Source organism: Elephas maximus, chromosome X, assembly GCF_024166365.1.
Source record: "Elephas maximus indicus isolate mEleMax1 chromosome X, mEleMax1 primary haplotype, whole genome shotgun sequence".
NCBI lineage: Eukaryota > Metazoa > Chordata > Mammalia > Proboscidea > Elephantidae > Elephas > Elephas maximus.
Window position 1 is genome coordinate 99,347,662 of NC_064846.1, and position 23,774 is coordinate 99,371,435.

Below are 23,774 nucleotides of genomic sequence, written 5' to 3' on the forward strand. Positions count from 1 at the left end.
TAGACATTTCACCAAAGAAGAAATGCAAATGGCCAACAATCACATGAAAAGATGCTCAATGTCATTAGCCATTAGGGAAACCCAAATCAAAACAATAACAAGATACCACTTCATCCCTTCTAGGATAGCTAAGATTAAAAAAAAAAGCAGAAAACAGCATAAACCCTCATTCATTGCTAATGGGAATTCAAAATGGTACAGCTACTGTGCCACTGTGGAAACAGTTTGGAAGTTCCTCATAGAGTTAAACATTGAACTACCCTATGACCCAGCAATTTCACTCCTAAGTATACACCCAGAAGAACTGAAAGCAGAAACACAAACAGATGTTTGTACGCCAATGTTCATTGCTAGCACTATTCACAAACAACCAAAATGTCCATCAGCAGAAGAATGGATAAATAAAATGTGGTGTGTACATACAATGGAATATTATTCAGCCATAAAGAGAAATGAAGTCCTGATACATGCTGTACCATGGATGAAACTTGAAAATGTTATTCTGAGTGCAGTAAGTCAATCACAAAAGGACAAATACTGTATTATCTCCTTTATATGAAATATCTAGAATAGGCAAATGAATAGAGATAAAAGTTTATTATTGGTTACCAGGAGCAGGAGGGTGGGGGAAAAGAGGAATTATTGTTTAGGAGTATCTGCTGTGATGGAAAATTTGGCAACAGATACTGGTGATGGTTGTAATTGGTGTCAATCACTGAATTGTACACCTAAAAAATGTTGAATTGGCAAATGTTGCATTATATATATTTTTACTGCAATTTAAAAAAGCAAGAACACAGAGAAAGGGGAAAAAGATGTCTACTCTCACCTCTTCTGTTCAGCATTGTCTTGGAGATCTTAGCCAGTATGGTAATTTAAGTAAAACAAAACAAAAAAAAAGACATATAGAGTAAAAAACAAGATATACTATCTCTATTTGCAGATGACATGACTGTCTACTTGGAAAATCCCAAAGAATCTACAAAAAAAAAAAAAACAGTTACTTGAGTTTAGCAAGTTGCAAGCTACAAAAATTGCTTGTATTTCTATATATTAGCAATGAAGTTCAATAATAGGTAAAAACAATTGATAATGATAGAAGTTAAAATAGTTGTTACCTCTGGTAAGGTGGTATTGACTGGAAAAGAGCATAAAGGGACCTTCTGGAGTGTTGGAAGTGTTCTATATCATGCTGTAGGTAGTGGAAACATGTGTAAAAATTCATAAAGCTGTTTGTTTAATATTAGTGCACTTCATTCATTTTATTGTATGCATGCTCTGCCTCAAAACTTTTTAAAAAGTTCAGTCCACCAAAGGAGAATGAAAAATGTATTACATGGCAGGTGTAGGCCATCTCATATAGGATTCTACCTGTGGTGGATAACCAAAAAAATGTTTTAAAAGGTTCAGTCCACCAAAGGTGAATGAAACTTTATTACATAGTATGGTATAGTCCACTTCATATAGGATTCTGCCCAAGGGGGATACCTAAGAAATACTGTCTACTGACTAAATGAAACACTTTGTAAACTCTCCTTTACTTTTCTTAAAATAAAAGCACAATTTACGCAATACAGTATCTTCTGGTTAATATAGCCATTAGAGTGAGCATGGACCAAGAGAAAGTTCACAGGAGGCAGATAAACACTGGATTTGAATTAGAATCTTAGTTACAGCAGCAGGACATCTTCAGGCTAGTTAGAAGCATCATGACAGTGATTTCAGAAAGTATAGGAATGCTACTGAATGCATAACAGGGTGTTGAAAGTATTGATGAGCTTATAGATTTAAATATGTAAAAAAAAAATCTGCTCACAGAAGCTTGGGATAACCTTCAAATTCTAAATAAAATGAATTTTCCTCAACAGAAAAACCTCCCCAGTAGAGAGATTAGAACAGGAAAGAATAATGATATATAATCACAGAGCATGTTGCATTTTTGCCTTTCTTAGGGTACTTCTCAGATGATCCATGTGAAACATTCTTCTGCTGTATGAGTTTGAAATTAAAGCCAAAATGAATGATCCATCATTGGACAGCTTCCTGGAGTCAATGTGGGAATTACCTCATTTGGAAAGTAAAACATTTGAAACAATTGCATGTAAGAGCTATATTTATGCTTTTGTAAGGCTAGTGCCCATTTAGATCTTACTACTTTTTTCTTATCTTTACTCTTCTCTCATACCTCTCATACCTGCACCCTCATAGCACTTTGTTACTCTCTCTCTCTAACGTCATTCCTAGACTATTTTGTATTACAATCATTTGTGCAGTTATCTTTATATATGATTATAAACTCCTTAGGGCCATGAGCAATCGTTACCTATATTTGTTGTTATTATAAACCCTAGCAAAGTGCATTGCTCATAATAGGTGCTTGTACTTATTTTATTTGTAGAATTTAATTATATCACTACACAATCACTACATTTCAGAAGGTTAGTTTTACTAAGCTCACTAGAAATTATAATAAATGGTTTCTCCATTCAAAGGTATCTAAGCAATTAATCGAATTGTTCAGAAGAATATTGCTGGTATTTTTTAACACAACTGCCACCCTGTATTTTCTGGTTTAGCTGAAAGTAGTATTTGGGGGCCCAGAGCCTCTTTGGGAATATACTGCAGGAAATGGCTGAATCATCTTACCTTTTTATCTCTCACCTTTCTCAGGAGCATGAGTGTGATTGACAAAGGTATTAGAAACACAGGAGTCCCATTTGCCTTTCCTTGGTGTGCCAAAACAGAATTCCTAGATCCACGGAACAGAGAGTATATACTTTACGGACATGTCATAGTAGCCTCTGCTGTTTGCATAGTAGAACTCCAATTCTAGAGGCCTATTAAATGCATCTAGAAATTTGGGGGTTAGTTATCTCTGACACTTACTCTCATGTCAACTGTTTCTTATCTTTAGTATTGACAAAAACAGTATAATGTAAAAAAAATTCCATGCAAATAATAACCAAAAGAGAACTAGGGTGGCAATCTTAATACCACACAAAGTATATTTTAAGACAAAATCTGTTAGAAGAGATAAAGATGGACATTATATAGTGATAAAAGGGTCAATTCATCAAGAAGATTTAGCAAATATATATGCACCCAACATCGGAGCACCTAAATATATAAAGCGAAAACTGATAGAATTAAACGGAGAAATAGATAGCAGTGCAATAATAGTTGGAGACTTCAATACACCAATTTGAATACTGAGCATAACATCTAGAAAGAAAATCAACAAGGAAACAGAGGACCTGAATGACACTATAAACCAACTAGACTTAACAGACATATATAGAACACTCCACCAAACAACAGCACAATATGCATTCTACTCCAGTGCACATGGATCATTCTCCAGGATAGACCACATGTTAGCTCACAAAGCAAGTCTTGATAAATTTAAAAAGACTGAAATCATACAAAGTATTTTCTCTGACCACAATGGAGTAAAGTTAGAAATCAAAAAGAGAAAAAAAAATTGGAAAATACACAAATATAGGGAAATTAAACAGCACATTATTAAACTGTCAATGGGCCAAGAGAGAAATCAAAACGGAAATCATAAATTTCTTAGAGTCAAATGAAAATGAAAGAGCAACTTAAAAAAACTTATGGGATGCAGCAAAGGCAGTACTCAGAGGGAAACTTAAAGCAATAAATGCCTGTATGAAAAAAGAAGAAGATAAATGAGCAGCTTAACTCAACAACTCCAAGAACTAGAAGGAGAAGAGCAAACTACACCTAAACCTACCAGAAGAAAGGAAATAGCAAAGATCAGAGCAGAAATAAATAAAACAGAAAAACAATAGAATCAATAAAACCAGAAGCTGGTTCTTTGAAAAGATCAATAAAATTGACAAACCTTTTGCTGGACTGGAAAAAAAAGAGAAAAGATACAAATAACCAAAATAAGAAATAAAAGTGGGGACATTACAACTGAACTGTCTTAGTCATCCAGTGCTGCTATAACAGAAATACCACAAGTGGATGGCTTTAACAAAGAGAAGTTTATCTCCTCACAGTAAAATAGGCTAAGAGTCCAAATTCAGGGCATCAGCTCCAGGGGAAGGCTTTCCCTGTCAGCCTTCTCATCAATCTTCCCCCAGACTAGGAGCTTCTCCGCACAGGGACCCCAGGTCCAAAGGACGAGCTCAGCTCCTGGTACTGCTTCGTTGGTGGTATGAAGTCCCCCCACCCCCACCCCCCCACTGCTTGCTTCCCTTTCCTTTTTATCTCTTGAGAGATAAGAGGTGGTGTAGGCCACACCCCAAGGAAACTCCCTTTACACTACATTAGGGATGTGACTAGGTAAGGGTGTTACAATCCCACCCTAATCCTCTTTAACATAAATTACAATCACAAAGTGGAGGATAACCACACAATACTGGGGATCAGGGCTTAGCCAAGTTGACACATATTTTGGGGGGACACAATTCAATCCATGACCTGAGCCAATAGAAATAAAGAGAATTACGACAGAGTATTAGAAATAAAATACAGCAACAAACTGAATAACCTGCATGAAATGGACAAATTCTTAGGAGCATACAACCTATCCAAACTTAAGAAGAAATAGAAAGTCCAAACAGACCCATAACAAGTGAAGAGATAGAATCAGTGATCAAAAACCTCCCCCCCCAAAAAAGTCGTCAACCAGATGGTTTCAATGGGGAATTCTACCAAACATTTAGGGAAGAATTGACACCAATACTGTTTAAAATCTTCCAAAAGATAGAGAAGGAAGGAATATTCCCTAATTCATTCTTTGAAGGAAACATAACCCTGATACCCGAACAAAAGACACCACAAGAAAAGAAAACCACAGGCCAATATCTCTTGTGAATATAGATGGAAAAACCCTCGACAAAATTCTAATGAACAGAATCAAAGAGCATATTAAAAGAGTCATACACTGTGACCAAAAAAAGGTAATAAACCAAACCCAGTGCTGTCGAGTTGATTCTGACTCATAGCGACCCTATAGGACAGAGTAGAACTGCCCCATAGAGTTTCCAAGGAGCTCCTGGCAGATTCAAACTGCCGACCCTTTGGTTAGCAGCCGTGGCACTTAACCACTATGCCACCAGGGTTTCCACACTGTGACCAAGTGGGATTTATTCCAGGAAGGTAGGAATGGTTCAACTTTAGAAAATCAATCAACATAATATACCACATCAATGGAACAAAGGAAAACAACCACATGATCATCTCTATGGATGCAGAAAAAGCATTTGAAAAAATTCAACACACTTTCTTGATGAAAACCCTAAAGAAGATTGGAGTAGAAGGGAAATTCCTCGATATGATTCAGGGCATATATGAACAGCCAACATTATATTTAATGGAGAAAGACTGGGAACTTTCTCCCAGAAATCAAGAATAAGACCAGGGTGCCCACTCTCACCACTTCTATTCAATAATGTATTGGAAGTCCTAGCCAGAGGAGTAAGACAAGAAAAACAAATAAAATGTATCCATATTGGAAAAGAAGTAAAATTATTTCTATTCACAGATGATATGATCCTATACATAGAAAATCCCAAAGACTCCACAAGAAAACTTCTAGAGCTAATAGAGGAATCTAGCAAAGTTGCAACGTACAAGTTCAACCAACGAAAATCAGTTGGGTTTCTATACAACAGCAATGAGAAATCTGAAAGGGAAATTAGGGAAATAATTCCATTTATAATAGCATCTAAGAGAATAAAATACCTAGGAATTGCATTGTCAATCCGTTTTCATGGATTGGAAGACTTAATATTGTTAAGATGTCATTACTACCCAAAGCTATCTATAGATTCAATGCAACTCCAGTCAAAATCCCAACAGGCTTCTTTACAGAAATGGAAAACAAATCCTCAACTTTATATGGAACAGCTGTTGTTGTTAGGTGCTGGTGAGTCAGTTCCAACTCATAACGATCCTGTGTACAACAGAACAAAACACTGCCTGGACCTGCAACATCCCCACAATCATTGCTATGTTTGAGTCCATTGTTGCAGCCACTGTGTCGGTCCGTCTTGTTGAGGGTCTTACAATTTTTTGCTGACTTTCTACTTTACTAAGCATAACGTCCTTCTCCAAGGACTGGTCCCTACTTATAACAAGTCCAAAGTACATGAGAGGAAGTCTCACAATCCTCACTTCTAAGGAGCATTCTGGCTTTACTTCTTCCAAGACAAATTTGTTTGTTCTTCTGGCACTCCATGATATATTCAATATTCTTTGCCAACACCATAATTCAAAGGCATCAATTCTTCATTGGTCTTTCTTATTCATTGCCCAGCTGTTGCATGCATATGAGGTGATTGAAAATACGATGGCTTAGGTTAGGTTAGGTTAGGTTAGGTTAGGTTAGGTTAGGTTAGGTTAGGTTAGGTTAGGTTAGGTTAGGTTAGGTTAGGTTAGGTTAGGTTAGGTTAGGTTAGGTGACTCAACGGAAATGAGTTTTTTGGTTTTTTTTTTAGGTTAGGTGCACTTTAGTCCTCAAAGTGACATCTTTGCTTTTTAACACTTTAAAGAGGTCTTTTGCCACAGACTTGCCCAATGCAATACATATTTGATTTCTTGACTGCTGCTTCCATGGGAGTTGGTTGTGGATCCAAGTAAAATGAAATCCTTGACAACTTCAACCTTTTCTCCAATTATCATGATGTTGCTTATTGGACCAGTTGTTCAGATTTTTGTATTCTTTATGTTGAAATGTAATCTATACTGAAGGCTGTAGTTTGATCTTCATCAGTAAGTGCTTCAAGTCCTCTTTAACTCCTTTCAGCAAGCACGGTTGTGTCATCTGCATATCAAAGGTTGTTAATGAGTCTTTTTCCAATTCTGATGCCACATCCTTCTTCATAAAGTCTAGCTTCTCAGATTATTTGCTTAGCATACAGATTGAATAAATATGGTGAAAGGATACAACCCTGATGCACACCTTTCCTGATTTTAAACCACACAGTATCCCCTTGTTCAGCTTGAATAACTGCCTCTTGGTCTATGTACAAGTGCTGCATGAGCACAATTAAGTGCTCTGGGATTCCCATTCTTTGCAATGTTATCCATAATTGGTTATGATCCACACAGTTGGATGCCTTTGCATAGTCAATAAAACACAGGTAAACATCTTTCTAGTGTTCTCTGCTTTCAGCCAAAATCCATCTGACATCAGCAATGATATCCCTGATTTCATGTCCTCTTCTGAATCTGGCTTGAATTTCTGGGAGTTCCCTGTCGATGTACTGCTGCAACTGCTTTTGAATGATCTTCAGCAAAATTTTACTAGTGGGAATAGAGCCAACATGGCACTATAGACAGAAGCACCATGCCATCCCTCTGTAGCAAAGATCCGAAAAACTAAGTAAAACAGATACAAACGTCAATTCTAAAACCGTAAGTACCAAATGAAGGAATAAAGAAGTCGATCAAGTGCCAAACATGATAAGAAACTGACAGAGAACAGAGAACGAGAAGAGCTACAGAGCGGAGGTCCCCTACCAGTTAATGTGGTCAGACTCACCGTCTTGGGCTATAGCCACCAAAGAATTCAGACAGGGAGCACAGGAAGGCAACTTCACAGAGCTCCCAACAGGAGACAGAGCACCCAGTAACCAGGGATACATGCTTTCCCACCCTACACCCTTCTTCCCTGTACGAGGCCTCTGCTGCTTGCTAATCGGCCACGGCCACTCCGCCGGAGATACACCAGCTCATTGTTGCCAGGATCGGCCATCTTAGACGTGAACCACCAAGGACTTTGAACAGTGAGTACGGGAAGGCAACTCCACAGAGCTCCCAGCAGGAGACAGAACACCCAATAACCAGGGATACACTCTTTCCCACCTCCCATCCTTCTTTCCTCTAAATGGCCTCTGCTGCTTGCCAATGAGCCACAGTTGCTCTGTAGGAGAGACACTAGCTCACTGCCACCAGGGTCCACTCTGCTCCCACCAGCCAGGCCCTTCAGCACCATTTTTGTTTGTTTGCTTTTCTGGTTTGTATTTTTGTTTTTTTGATTTCTTTGTTTTTGGTTTTTTTGTTGCTGCTTTTCTCTCTCTCCCTTCTTTCCTTTTCTTTCTCCCACCCCAGCTAGCCCCGTGTGCCATCCCCTCCTCTTCTTGGCAGGCTGTGATTTTTTTTTTTTGGTTTGTTTGTTTGTTTTATTTCTGTTCTTTCTTTCCTTTCTCCTGCCCATGCAGCCCTGTGCACCATCCCCACTCCTGGAGAGGCTGTGATGCACAGCTCAGCTGGAGAGTCACTGTGCTCGGCCTCCCCATGTCTGCACCACCATCACCAACCGGCTCCCTCAGTGCCATTTTATTTATTGTTTGTTTGTTTGGGGTTTTTTCTTTTATTTTTGTTATTGTTTCTTCTCTCTCACTCCCTTCCTTGCTTTCCTTTCTCCCATCCACCCAGCCCCATGCACTGCCCCCAACGTCTTGGCGGGCTGTGCTGTACTGCTCAGCTGGAGGGCCTCTGGCACACGGCCTCCCCAGCTCTGTGCCTCCCTGACAGGCCAGCTCCCTCAGTGCCATTTTTAAATTTTTTTCTTTATTTTTCCCCTTCTTCTCCCTGCCACCTAGGCCCTTCAGTGCCACCACCCCTTCCTGACAGACCATGCCATACCACCCAGCAAGAGAGACATCAGCTCACCACCACCCCAATTCTGCCCTGCCCCCAACAGCAGGTGCCTCCACTACCACATTTTTGTTGTTGCTGTTGTTTTTATATTTTTTTATTTGTTTGATTGTTGGTTTCTTCTCTATCTCCCCTCTTTCCTTTTCTTTCTCCTGCCCACCTAGCACCATGCACCACACTTGATGCTTCTCAACAGGCTGACTCACACTGCTTGGCTCGAGAGCCACCAGCACACGGCCTCACCAGGTTTTCCCTACGCCACCTGCCGAATCCTACCGCACCGCCATTTTATTTACTTTTTTTACTTCATTTTTTGTCTTCCTTTTTTTTTTTAACTTTTTTTGTCTTTGTTTCTCTCTCTTCCTTCACCCACCCACTTAGCTCTGCACATCACATCCTCTCCTTTTCTTCCTGCCTATTTGAACATGTGCCAGGTGCCACACCCTCAAACAGTACTGACACAGTCCCCCGGACCTTGCCCTGCAATGCCCCCCAGCCCCCCCCCATGACCCACAGTTCATGCTGAAAACTACCCATCCCCGCTCCTCCACCCCCGCTGGACCCACCCTACTGGACCATAGCTGAGTGACTGACCCTGCCCACCTGGAAAAGATGGTGAGAAGTATCATGCCCACAGGTGAGCAAGCAACAAAACACACTCAGCCCACCTGCCCAGACATAACAAAATAAAACAAAAATCAGCATGAAACAATCAAATCTGCAATCAATAAATGAAGAAAATAATTAATGAATGTCCTGGAGACAGCAGACAATATCAAAACATAAAAAAGGGAGAATATGGATCCAGAAAGCAACCAAAATAAACCACCAGATGACCTTCTGCTAGAAGAAAAGGCACTGGAACTACCTGATAGGGAATTCAGAACTCTAATATTCAGAGTTCTCCAAAAGATGAAGGAAAATGCAGACAAAAAATAAGGAAAAAATAGACAATCATGGAAAAGACAGACAAAATAATGGAAGAAATCAGGAAAATAATATAGGAACATAATGCCAAAATAAATAAATAACTACAAATCACACAAAAACAGCAACTAGAAATTCAAAAGACAAACAACAAGATTTCTGAAATGGACAGTGCAATGGAAGGTTTTGGGAGCAAATTTGAAACAATGAAAGACAGGATCAGTGAAATTGAAGGCAAATCCTTGGATACCACTTTGAGGAAAAATCAGAGAATAGAATGAAGAAAAATGAAGAAACCCTGGGAACAATATGGGATACAATCAAAACCAAACATTTGCATGTGATCGGAGTTCCAGAACGGTGAGAAAATGGAAAACACAGAGTCATTGAGATTTGCGGACAGAAAACTTTCCTAATATCAAAAAAGATGAAAAGCTGACAATCCAAGAAGTTCAACAAACCCCATATAGGATAGACCTCAAAAGAAAAACACAAAGACATATCATAATCACACTCACTAAAACCAAAGATAAAGAAGGAATCCTAGAGCAACTCAAGAAAAACAAAAAGTCACATACAAAGGGAAAACAATAAGACTAAGCTCTGATAACTCAGCAGAAACCATGCAGGCAAGAAAGCAATGGGATGACATATATAAAATTTTGAAAGAAAAAACTGCCAACCAAGAATAATATATCCTGCAAAACTTTCACTCAAATATGATGGTGAAATTAGGACATCTCCAAATAAACAGAAATTAAGGGAATATATAAAAAAAAAAAAACAATTTGCAAAAACTATTAAAGGGAGTCCTTCAGCTAGAGAACCAACAACCTGAATTTAGCACATAAGACAGCATGAGCCAGATACCAACCTAGATAATGAGCTCTTAAAGATAAAACAAAACTAAAAATTTTACAACAGGGAACCAGAGAGGTCGATCTGTAAATGACAACATCAGAACAATAAAAAAGGAAATAAAAGTTGTTGGTATTGAACTCTCAAATGGAGAGGAAGTCAAGGCATTATCATGTAATAAAAGACTGGTTCAAACTTAGGAAGATGGGGTAAGTTTCAAGGTAAGCACAAAGAAATTTAACAAACCTATTCATCAAAATAAAAAAGAAAAACATAAAGTCTCAGTAAACACAAAATCCACAAATACACACACACACACGCACACACACACAAAAGAAATTAAGCAGAGTAGAAAAAACAAAGAAAATGCCAACACCAAAAAAAGCACTACAAAATGACAGCAATAAACTCACACCTATCAATAATCATACTGAACATAAATAGCTTAAATGCACCCATAAAGAGACAGAGAGTGACAGAAAGGATAAAAAAAAAAGGACCCATCAATATGCTGTCTACAAGAGACACGCCTTAGAAACAAAGACATCAATTTGTTAAAAATCAAAGGATGGAAAAAAATATATCAAGCAAACAGCTACCAAAAAAGAGCAGGGGTGACAATACTAATCTCAGATAAAATAGATTTTAAAACAAAATCAACCATAAAGACAAAGAAGGGCATTATATAATGATTAAAGGGACAATCGGACAAGAAGACATAACCATAATAAATATCTACACACCCAATGACAAGGCTCGAAAATACATAAAACAAACTCTAAAAGCACTGAAAAGAGAAATTGACAGTTCCACAGTACTAGTAGAAGACTTCAACGCACCGCTCTCGGTAAAGGACAGAACATCTAGAAAGAAACTCAACAAAGATACAGAAGATCTAAAGGCCACAGTCAGCCAACTTGACCTCATAGGCATACGTAGAACATTCCACTCAAAAGCTACAAAGAACACATTCTTTCCCAATGCACATGGAACGTTCTCCAGAATAGGCCACAAAGCAACCCTCAACAAAATCCAAAACATTGACATAATACAAAGTATCTTCTATGATCACAATGCCATCAAAGTAGAAATTAACAACAGGAAGAGTAAGGGGAAATATATATATATATGGAAACTGAATAACACCCTGCTTAAGAACTACTGGGTAATAGAAGAAATCAAAGAAGGAATCAAAAAATTGCTAGAATCAAACAAGAATGAAAGCACATCATACCAAAACTTTTGGGACACAGCAAAGGCAGTGCTCAGAGGTCAATTTATAGCAATAGATACATCAAAAAACAAGAAAGGGACAAAATCAAAACATTAGCTACACAACTAGAAAAAATAGAAAGAGAACAGCAAAAGAAGCCCACACCACCAGAAAAGAAAATAATAAAGATCAGAGCAGAAATAAATGAAATAGGAAAACAATAGACAGAACCAACAAAACCAGAAGTTGGTTCTTTGAAAGGATCAACAAAATCAACAAACCACTGGCCAAACTGACAAAAGAAAAACAGGACAGGACACAAATAACTCAAATAAGAAATGAAATGGGGGACATTACATTAGACCCAACAGAAATAAAAAGGATCATAACAGACTACTATGAAAAACTATACTCCAACAAATTTGAAGATCTAGAGGAAATGGACAAGTTTCTAGAAACACACTACCTACCCAAACTAAAAACAAACTGAAGTTGAAAATCTGAACAGATGCATAGCAAGAGAAGAAATTGAAAAGGTAATTCAAAAAGCTCCCCACCCCACCCCCCAAAAAAAACCTGGCCTAGATGGCTTCACTGGAGAATTCAACCAAACATTCAGAGAAGAGCTTATACCAGCACTACTCAAACTATTTCAGAATGTAGAAATGGAAGGGATATTTCTGAATTCATTCTCTGAAGCCAGCTTAACCCTGATACCAAAACCAGGGAAAGACACCACCAACAAAGAAAATTATAGACCAATATCTCTCATGAATATGGATGCAAAAATTCACAACAAAATTCTAGACAATAGAATTCAGCAGCATGTAAAAAAAATAATACACCACGACCAAGTGGGATTTATAGCAGGTATGCAAGGATGATTCAACATTAGAAAAATAAATCAAAATAATCTACCACATAAATAAAACAAAAGAAAAATCACATGATCATCTCATTTGACACAGAGAAGACATTTGATGAAGTCCCACACCCAATCCTGATAAAAACTCTCAATAACTTAAAAATAGAAGGGAATTCCTCAACATAATAAAGGGCTTCTATACAAAACCAACAACCAACATCATTCTCAGTGGAGAAAAACTGAAAACATTCCACCTGAGAACGAGAACAAGACAAGGATGCCCTTTATCAGCACTCCTATTTAACATTGTGCTGGAAGTCTTAGCTAGAGCAATAAGGTGAGAAAAAGAAATAAAGGGCATCCAAATTGGTAAGGAAGAAGTAAAACTGTCCCTATTTGCAGACAATATGATAGTATACATGGAAAACCCAAAAGACTCCACGAAAAAACTACTGGAAGAAGTAGAACTTCTTCCTTTACTGAAGAAGTAAAACTGTCCCTATTTACAGATATGATAGTATGGAAAACCCAAAAGACTCCATGAAAAAACTACTGGAAAGATTCAGTAAAGTCACAGGATACAAGATAAACATACAAAAATCAGTTGGATTCTTATAAAGTAGAGAACTACAAAAAAGGAATCAGATAAACAATAACATTTGTAATAGCACCAAAAAATAAAATAAAATACTTAGGAATAAATCTAACCAGGAGTGTAAAAGACCTATATATAAAGAAAACTACAAAACACTACTTACGTCAAGAAACTAAAAGACACCTGCTTAAATGGAAAAACATACCATGCTCATGGATAGGTAGACTTAACATTGTGAAAATGTCAATTCTACCCAAAGCAATCTACAAATACAATGCAATCCCAATCCAAATACCAACAGCATTCTTTAACAAGACGGAAAAACTAATCATTGACTTTATATGGAAAGGGAAGAGGCCCCAGATAAGTAAAGCACTACTGAAGAAGAATAAAGTAGGAAGACTCGGACTGCCTGACCTCAGAGCCTACTATACAGCTATGGTAGTCAGTACAGCCTGGTACTGTTACAATGACAGGCACATTGACCAATGGAACAGAATTGAGAACCCAGATGTAAATCCATCCACCTGTGGTCACCTGATCTTCGACAAAGGCCCAAAGTCCATTAAATGGAGAAAAGACAGTCTTTTTAACGAACAGTATGGGAATAATTGGATGTTCGTCTGCAGAAAAATGAAACAGGACCCATACAACAAAAACTAATTCAAAATGGCTTGAAGACCTAAATATAAAACCAAAAACTATAAAGGTCATAGGAGAAAAAATAGGGTCAACTCTGGAGGCCCCAGTACACAGAATTAACAGGACACAAACCATGACTGACAACACAAACACCAGAAGATAAGCTAGATAACTGGGATCTTCTAAAATTTAAACACTTATACTCATCAAAAGACTTCACCAAAAGAGTAAAAAAAGAACCTACAGACTTGGAAAAAAAAATTTGGCTGTGACAAATCTGACAAAGGTCTAATCTGTAAAATCTGCAGGAATATCCGACACTTCTGCAACAAAAAGACAAATAATCTAACCAAAAAATGGGCAAAGGAAATGAACAGACACTTCACCAAAAAAAAAAAAAAATCACCAAAGAAGACATTTAAGCGGCTTAGAGATATATGAGAAAATGCTCGCGATCACTAGCCATTAAAAAATGCCATTAGAGAAATGCAAATCAAAACTGCAATGAGATACCATGTCACCCTGACATTACTGGCATGAATCAAAAAAACAAAGTAACAAATGTTGGAGAGGCTGCAAGGAGATCGAAATTCTTATGCATTGCTGATGGGAATGCAGAATGGTACAACCATTTTGGAAAAGGATGTGGCACTTCCTTAAAAAGTTAGAAATACCATATGATCCAGCAATCCCACTCCTAGGAATATATCCTAGAGAAATCAGAGTCATCATACGAATAAACATATGCACACCCTTGTTCATTGCAGCATTGTTCACAATAGCACAAAGATAAAGACAACGTAGGTGCCCATCAACAGATGAATGGATAAACAAACTATGGTACATACAACGGAATACTACATAAGAATAAAGAATAATGATGAATCTGCAAAGCATCTCACAACATGGATGAATCTGGAGAGCATTATGCTCAGTGAAATAAGTCAACTACAAACAGACAAATATTGTATGAGACCACTACTATAAAAACTCATGAAATGGTTTACACACAAAAAGAAACGATCTTTGATGATTACGAGGGAGCGGAGGGGTAGGAGGAAAAACCACTAAATAGACCATAGATAAGTGGTAACTTTGCTGAAGGGTAAGACAGTACACAATACTGAGGAAGACAGCACAACTTGTCCAAGGCATGGTCATGGAAGCTCCATAGACACATCCAAACTCTCTGAGAGACCAAATTACTGGGCTGAGGACTGTGGGGACCATGGTCTTAGGGAACATCTAGCTCAATTGGCATAACATAGTTTATAAAGTAAATGTTCTACATTCTACTTTGGTGAGTAGCGTCTGGGGTCCAAAAAGCTTGTGAGAAGCCATCTAAGATACTCCACTCATCCCACCCCATCTGGAGCAAGGGAGAATGAAGAAAACCAAAGACACAAGGTGACATGGATTGAATTGTATCCCCCCAAAAATATGTGTCAACTTGTTTAGGCCGTGATTTCAAGTATTGTGTGGTTGTCCTTCATTTTGTGACTGTAATTTTATGTTAAAGAGGATTAGGGTGGGATTGTAACACCCTTGCCCAGGTCACATCCCTGAGCTAATGTAAAGGGAGTTCCCCTGGGTTATGGCCTGCACCACCTTGTATCTCTCAAGAGGGGGGTCCTAATGCCACCAAGAAAGCAGTGCAGGGAGCAGAGCACATCCTTTGGACCCACGGTCCCTGCATGGAGAAGCTCCTGGTCTGGGGGAAGATTGATGAAAAGGCCGACAGAGAAAGAAAGACTTCCCCTGGAGCTGACGCCCTTAATTTGGACTTTTAGCTTACTTTACCGTGAAGAAATAAATTTCTCTTTGCCAAAGCCATCTACTTGTGGTATTTCTTTTATAGCAGCACTAGAGGACTATGATACAAGGGAAAGATTTGTCCAAAGGACTAATGGACCACAACTACCACAGCCTCCACCAGACTAAGTCCAGCACAACTAGATAGTGCCCGGCTACCACCACCGACTGCTCTAACAGGGATCACAACACAGGGTCCTGGACAAAGCTGGAGAAAAATGTTAGAACAAAATTCTAACTCACAAAATAAATAAATAAAGACCATACTTACCGATCTGACAGAGACTGAAAAAACCCTGAGAGTATGGCCCCAGGACACCTTTACAGCTCAGTACTGAAGTAATTGCTGAAGTTCACCGTTCAGCCAAAGATTAGAGAGGCCCATAAAATAAGACGAGACTTAAGGGGCACACCAGCCCAGGGGCAAGGACGAAAAGGCAGGAGGGAACAGGAAAGCTGGTAATGGGGAACCCAAGGTCAAGAAGGGGAGAGTGTTGACGTGTCATGGGGTTGGCAACCAATGTCACAAAATAACATGTGTATTAATTGTTTAATGAGAGACTAGTTTGCTCTGTAAACCTTCATCTAAAACACAATTAAAAAGAAAATTTCATGTGATTTATTTACAACAATGACCAAAAAAGGTGGGGGGGATAGCTACTGAGGCTGCTTATGTACAACCAAACACCTCATGGGATTTGGTTCCATCGTTTTGAAGATTTGTTTTTGTTGTCAGGTGGCATCAAGTCGGTTCCTACATATAGAGACCCCGTGTACAACAAAACAAAACAAGGTTGGTCCTGTGCCATCTCGCAATCGTTGTTATGCAGCCACTGTGTCAATCCATCTTGTCGATGGTCTTCCTCTTTTTTGCTGACCCTCTACTTTACCAAGAATGATGTGCTTCTCCGGGGACTGGTCCCTTCTGATAATATGTCCAGCACATGAGATGAAGTTGTGAGGTTTAGGGTCATCGTTTCATGGGACATCCCAGTTAACTGGCCTACTAATGTCTTTAGTGCATCTCTTCTACCTCCTAGTTCGTTGTGTAGTGCTTGAGGTCTTAAAAGCTTGCAAGCAAACATTCAGGGCACAACAATTGGTCTCTATTCATCTGGAACAAAAGAGGAAGAAGGAGAGTCAGGAATAAGAGGAGGTTATGGAATAAGTGGCTAATTGCCTCCATGAATAACTGCTTCCTTTACCATGAGGCCAGAAGAACTGGATGGTGCCCAGCTACCATTACTGAACATTTTGATCAAGGGTTCTATAGAGGAATCCCGACCAAAAGCAGAAAAATGCAGAATTTCAAATTCTCATGGAGTCCAGGCTTTCTGAAGCCAAGGGGGCTAGATGAACCCCTGAAACTATTGCCCTGAGATAATCTTGAACACTTAAACCAAAAATATCCCCTGAAGTCTTCTTAACACCAAGGCTTTGAACAGGTTCATTCCAATTTGAACACCTGCTGAGAATTTGCATTTCCAAAAAGTTCCCAGGTGATGCTAATGCTACTGGTTAGGGAACAATTCTGAGAATCACTAGTAAAACAGTGGTTCTCAAATTTTATTATACATAAGAATCACCTGTGGATCTTGTTAAACTGTACATTCTGATTCATTATCTCTGGGGTGAAAAATGCAAGTTATCATCATGGGTTTGAGGAACCAAAAGGAACCGTTAGAAGCCCTGCTTAATACCCAACAATAATTTAACTTAATTAGTGTTATGAATTGAACTGTGTCCCTCAAAAATATGTGTTTTAAATTCTAACCTCTATGCCTGTGGTTATAATCCCATTTGGGAATGGGTTCTCTTTGTTGCACACATAAAACAGGATTAGTGTAGGGTGTGTCTTGAGTTAATCTCTTTGAGATATTAAAGAGATTAAGCAAGCAAGTGAGAGAAGCAGAGATAGGTAAAGAGAGATGCCAAGCCACGTGAAGACTGCCCAGAAGCAGAAGTCTTCATAAGAGACAAGGACCTTCCTCCGGAGCTGAAAGAGAGAGAAAGGCTTCCCCTAGAGTCGGCACCCTGAATTCGGACTTCTAGCCTCCGGAACTGTGAGAAAATAAATTTCTGTTTGTTAAAGCCATCCACTCAGGGGCTGATTATCCAATAGCAAGGTAAACACAGTGCTTACCTGTAATGAACAATTTCACATTTTCTCACCACATCAAAGATTCTGCTCCTAGATATGGCTGGCATCTGTCTCCCAACCCCACAGCACCTCCTACAGAATCAAAGCCTCCTTTCAAATTTACAAACCCTGACCAGGGCAGATGACTCAGTAAGCAAGGTAAAAATGGGCTTACTTGTGCTTACTTACTGATCTGTAGTGAACAATTGCTGTGCATATTCTCAACAGCAACAAAATAATAATTAAAAAAAAACAGCATATTATAATATAAATCTGCTTTCAATTAGTGTCCTTTGACTGATGTACTTTGTTTCCTACTTGGTGTGCCTCTCCTTGACTCTGGTGCACAAGATCATTGCTTCACAGTATGACTGTGTGCAGGGTCACAGAAACAGTAGGTTCTCTGTTGATGTTTGCTGAAGAAAGGGTGTAACCTGGAAATCCTACCATGTTACTCTGTTCAAAAAGTAGAAGCTATCTCTGAAAGCATCTGTGGAGTCATCATTTTATAAAATTGGTTTTATTTTTGTGTTTTGTTATTGTTGTTGTAAATCTATTTCAGACCATGTGCAATTGTTCACTACAGATGATCTGGTAAGCAAAGTAACACCGTAGTTACCTTGCCTATTGGATAATCTTCCCCTGCATCCGCTTGTGGTATTTCTGTTATAGCAGCACTAGATAAGTAAGACAACTAGTAAAGAACATCTGCCTTGAGCGTCGTGCTCTTTTAAGATCTATCTATATGGGATCAGATTGACAACCAAACCAAAAAACCAAACCCATTGCCATCAAGTCTATTCCGACTCATAGCAACTTTATAGAACAGAGTAGAACTGCCCCATAAGGCTTCCAAGGAGCAGCTGGTGGACTTGAACTGCTGACCATTTAGTTAGCAGCCATAGCTCTTAACCACTGTGACACCAGGGCTCCAGATTGACAACAGCAACTCAAAATATTAGATAGGAACCTAAGAGGACAGTGAGTTTATGTTAATGGAGGAGGAACAACTCAGAAAAGGAGGGTGAGAATGGTTGCACAACTCAAAGAATGCGATCAGTGTCCCTGAATTGTACATGTAGAAACTGTTGAATTGGTGTATGTTTTGCTGTGTATATTCTCAACAGCAACAAAATAATAATTTTTAAAAAACAGTATAACCCAAAAAAACTCATAGCATATAATATTATAAATCTGCTTTCAATTAGTGTCCTTTTACTGATGTCCTTTGTTTCCTACTTGGTGTGCCTCTCCTTGACTCTGGTGTGCAAGATCATTGCTTCACAGTATGACTATGTGCAGGGTCACGGAAACAGTAGGTTCTCTGTTGATGCTTGCTGAAGAAAGGGTGTAACCTGGAAATCCTACCATGTTACTCTGTTCAAAAGTAGAAGCTATCTCTGAAAGCATCTGTGGAGTCATCACTTTATAAAATTGGTTTTGTTTTTGTGTTTTGTTATTGTTGTTGTAAATCAGTAGATTTACAACAGTTTAGCTAGAGAAAGCAAATTGTAGCCTGGGATAAAAACTATGATGAATGAGATTATGGTATTTAAATTTTTTTTTCTTTCCTTCCTATAGCATTAGTGATGGAAATGCCTGTACACTATCCCTCCATTGCTCTAAAGGCCCTGAAAAGCGGTTTATTGCTCCACAAAAAGAAAGACTCAATCGATGTTTTGAAATACAGGTTAGTAAATGTAATTCAGCACCTAGTCCAGGCTTTTTCACAGCCAAAAGAGCTATAATCAATGCCCCATAAGTCATCAATCACATTCAGCTGGTCTGACTTAAAGATGATTAAGGGGAGGCACTCGCCTGTAATTCTGGCTAAAAAGTCCTCAGAACAGCTCCATCCATATTAAGAGTTGTATTACAGACCAAGAATTATTTAGCAAGATTAAGGAGTCTGGTTTTCCCAAAGGAGGAAAAAAGACGGAAATTTTGCTTCTTTGTGTGAGTCTAAGTGTATAACTATTTAATACTAAATATTCCAAATGTACAGAAAAGTAGAGATTAATAGAACAAATATCAATGTATCCATCACCCAAATTTAACAAATGTTAACAATTTGCTATATTGGCCTCATAGTTTTTTTCTAAACACCTTTCTTTAAAGACCAATAAGTGCTGTACATAACATAAAATATTTTTTATTGGAGATTGTATATGTTTTCTATGCCCACACACAGGGGCAGGTTATCCAATAAGCAAGGTAAGCACAGAGCTTACCTTGTTTACCATATCACCTGCAGTGAACAGTTTCACATTTTCTCACACGTCAAAGATTCTGCTTCCAGGTATGGCTGGCATCTGTCTCTCTCCCAACCCCACAGCACCTTCCTACAGAATTCAAAGCCTCTTTGCAAATTTACAGCCCCTGACAGGGATGGATGACCCAGTAAGCATGGGCTTACTTCTGTTTATTTACTAATCTGTGGTGAACAATTTCACCTAGGTTTTACATATTACTGGGTAATCCTTCCCTGCCCAGACATAGGGAAAAATATGTTATGTGATTTTTCCCTCAAAAACTTCATTGCAGTCTTCCTATTCTGAGACTTAAGAGACAGTTCTTCTGGAATTATTCCCAATTAAAATCTCAATTCTCTTGCCCATTAGAGGATGTAACAATCTGCTTTAAAGTGCTTGTAAATTGAACCAGCTCACAAATTATAGTAACAGCCACATCTCCCTAGGGCAGGAAGTTAAAAAAGACTGAAAGACAACTAACTATAGGCATGATAAAAGGAAGGATTGGTTTGCCCCTTTTATAGCTTCAAAAATCTGTCTTCTAGTTTAAACAGAGAAGAAAATATTCTTTGATGGTTACGAGATGGGGAGGGAGGGTGGGAGGGAGAAGGGTTTCCACTAATTAGATAGTGGTGAAAGTAGATAAGTTTTATTTTAGGTGAAGGGAAGGACAACACACAGTGCAGGAGAGGTCAACACAACTGGATTAAACCAAAAGCAAAGAAGTTTCTTGAATAAACTGAATGCTTCAAAGGCCACTGTAGCAGAGGTAGGGATTTGGGGACCATGGTTTCAGGGGACATCTAAGTCAATTGGCATAATAAAATCTATTAAGAAAACATTCTGCATCCCACTTTGAACAGTGGCGTCTGGGGTCTTAAACGCTAGCAAGTGGCCATCTAAGATGCATCAATAGGTCTCAACCCACCTGGAGCAAGGAATAATGAAGAACACCAAAGACACAAGGTAATTATGAGCCTAAGAGACAGAAAGGACCACATAAACCAGAGACTACATCAGCCTGAGACCAGAAGAACTAGATGGTGCCTAGCCACAACCGATGACTGCCCTGACAGGGAACACAACAGAGAACCCCTGAGGGAGCAGGAGAGCAGTGGGATGCAGACCCCAAATTCTCGTAAAAGACTAAACTTAATGGTCAGACTGGGACTAGAAGGACGCCGGAAGCCATGGTCCCCAGACCTTCTGTTAGCCCAAGACAGGAACTGTTCCCAAACCCAACTCTTCACAGGGATTGGACTGGACTATGGGATAGAAAATGATACTGGTGAAGAATGAGCTTCTTGAATCAAGCAGACACAAGAGACTGTGTTGGCATCTCCTGTCTGGAGGGGAGATGGGAGGGCGGAGGGGGCCAGAAGCTGCCCGAATGGACACGAGGAGAGAGAGTGGAGGGAAGGACTGTGCTGTCTCATTAGGGGGAGAGCAGTTAGGAGTGTATAGCAAGGTATATGTAAATTTTTGTATGAGAGACTGACCTGATTTGTAAGTTTTCACTTAAACACAATAAAAATTAATTAAAAAAAAATCTGTCTTCTGAGGTTGGAGGCCAGATAAAATTGAGGCAAGAACAGAGGAACTGCAAACTGCTTTCCAAAGTGTTTCGAAGCTCTTAGTCTCCGATGAGATTATTCAGTTTTTCTTATTTTAGCCTTGAAGCCAATGATCTTTTTCCTTATGGGGTGAGTGTTTCTCTTTTTGATTTCCAGCAAATGTATGCACAGCTTGATCAACCTCTCAGTGCCAGATCGGGTGTCAGGTACAGAGCTCTGTCCCCTGGAAGAAGCTTGGGGCTATTTTGAAGATGCTGTGAGCATTATTAGCCACACAGTAAGTCAAACAGTGATATTAAACTTTCAGCTAATTTTAAAGAACTGAACTGTTTTGTGTATTTGAAATTATGTAGAGTGATGCTTTCTAATATAAGTTTTCAAGTAAATAAATTCATATTACAATGTAGTTACACAGTACAAAATTTCCCTGGGTTTGTGAAATGTAAATAACTTAAAGTAGAAATTTTCTAAAACAAGTATACTATAGAGTAGATCAAAATAGCAGGACTTCCTGGCATTTTTAGTTATTTTGTATTTTCAAAACCTGGTAGAGTCAGTACTTTCCCTGTGATGAATTAACCTTTTGAAAAAGCGTAATTTTATTCTCACTATTTTTTATTTCTTAGAGGCAGGTGATAGAGTGGAAGGAACAATGAAGACCTGTTGTCTAGTCCCTCCTCATCTGTTTTTTTTGTTCTGTTTCTTTTCAGGGCAGGTTTATTCAGTGATTTTTTTTTTTAAAAAGTTTTATTGAAAAATAATTTACACACCATAAAATTCACCCATTGTATGTGTACAATTCAATGATTTTTAGGAAATTTAGAGAGTTGTGCAGCCATCACCACAATCCAGTTTTAGAAGATCTCCATTGCCCCAAAAAGTTCCCTTTTGCCCATTTGCAGTTAATCCCTGCTCACACCTTCAGCCCTAGGCAACCATTGATCTGCTTTCTGTCTCTATAGATTTTCTTTTCCTGGACACTTCATATAAATGGAATCATACAATATGCGGTCTCTTATGTCTGGCTTCTTTCACTTGGCATAATGTTTTTGAGATTCCTCCATGTTGTGGCATTTATCACTATTCTGTTCCTCTTTATTGCTAAGTAATATTCCACTGAATGGATATACCACACTTTGTTTATCTGTTCATCAGTTGATGGACACTTGGGTTGTTTCCACTTTTTAGTCATTAAGAATAATGCTGCTAAGAACATTCATGTACATGTTTTGTATGGACAGATGTTTTCAATTAGGTATGTACCTAAGAGCGGAATCGCTGGGTCGTATGGTTACTGGTCCATTCTGCAACTAATCATGGGGATGGCACAGGACCAGGCAGCATTTCGTTCCATTGTGCATGGGGTCACTATGGATCAGGGCCAACTCTACTGCAGCTAGCAACAACAGCAACATGATTACTCTATGTTTACCTTTTTGAGGAACTGCAAATTGCTTTCCAAAGCAGTCGACACCCTGAATTTGGACTTGTAACCTACCAGAATGTCAGAAAATAAATTTCTCTTTGTTAAAGCCATCCACTTGCAGTATTTCTGTTATGGCAGCACTAGATGACTAAGACAACCTCTACAACAAAAAGACAAATAATCCTATTAAAAAATGGGCAAAGGATATGAGCAGACAATTCACCAAAGAAGTCATTCAAGCAGCTAACAGACACATGAGGAAATGCTCGAGACCACTAGCCATTAGACAAATGTAAATCAAAGCCACAATGAGATGCCATCTCACCCCGACGTTGCTGGCATGAATCAAAAAAACAGAATATAGCAAATGTTGGAGAGGCTACAGGGAGATTGGAACTCTTATGCACTGCTGGTGGGAATGCAAAATGGTACAACCATTTTGCAAAATGATATGGCACTTCCTTAGAAAGCTAGAAATAGAAGTACCATGTGACCCAGCAATCCCACTCCTAGGAATATATCCTAGAGAAATAAGAGCTGTGACACGAATAGACATATGCACGCCCATGTTCATTGCAGCATTGCTCACAATATCAAAAAGATGGAAACAACCTAGGTACCCATCAACAGATAAATGGATAAACGAACTATGGTACATATGGATAATGGAATACTAAACAACGATAAAGAACAACGATTGAATCTGCAAGGTATCTCACAACATTGATGAATCTGGAGTGAGATAATCAAGCTGAGTGAAATAAGTCAGTCGCAAAAGGACAAATATTGTATGAGACCACTACTATAAAAACTCATGAAATGATTTACACACAAAA

The 23,774-nt window shown here is 38.7% G+C and overlaps 1 protein-coding gene across 1 annotated transcript in view; it reads left to right on the forward strand.

Moving 5' to 3' along the window:
• Positions 1–23,774, forward strand: part of TEX11 (testis expressed 11) — a 515,004-nt gene that overhangs the window by 438,351 nt on the left and 52,879 nt on the right. Inside the window, 4 exon segments of the mRNA XM_049871470.1 lie at positions 1,953–1,976; positions 1,979–2,101; positions 19,268–19,376; positions 21,669–21,789. Of these exon segments, the coding sequence (XP_049727427.1) occupies positions 1,953–1,976; positions 1,979–2,101; positions 19,268–19,376; positions 21,669–21,789 (377 nt within the window).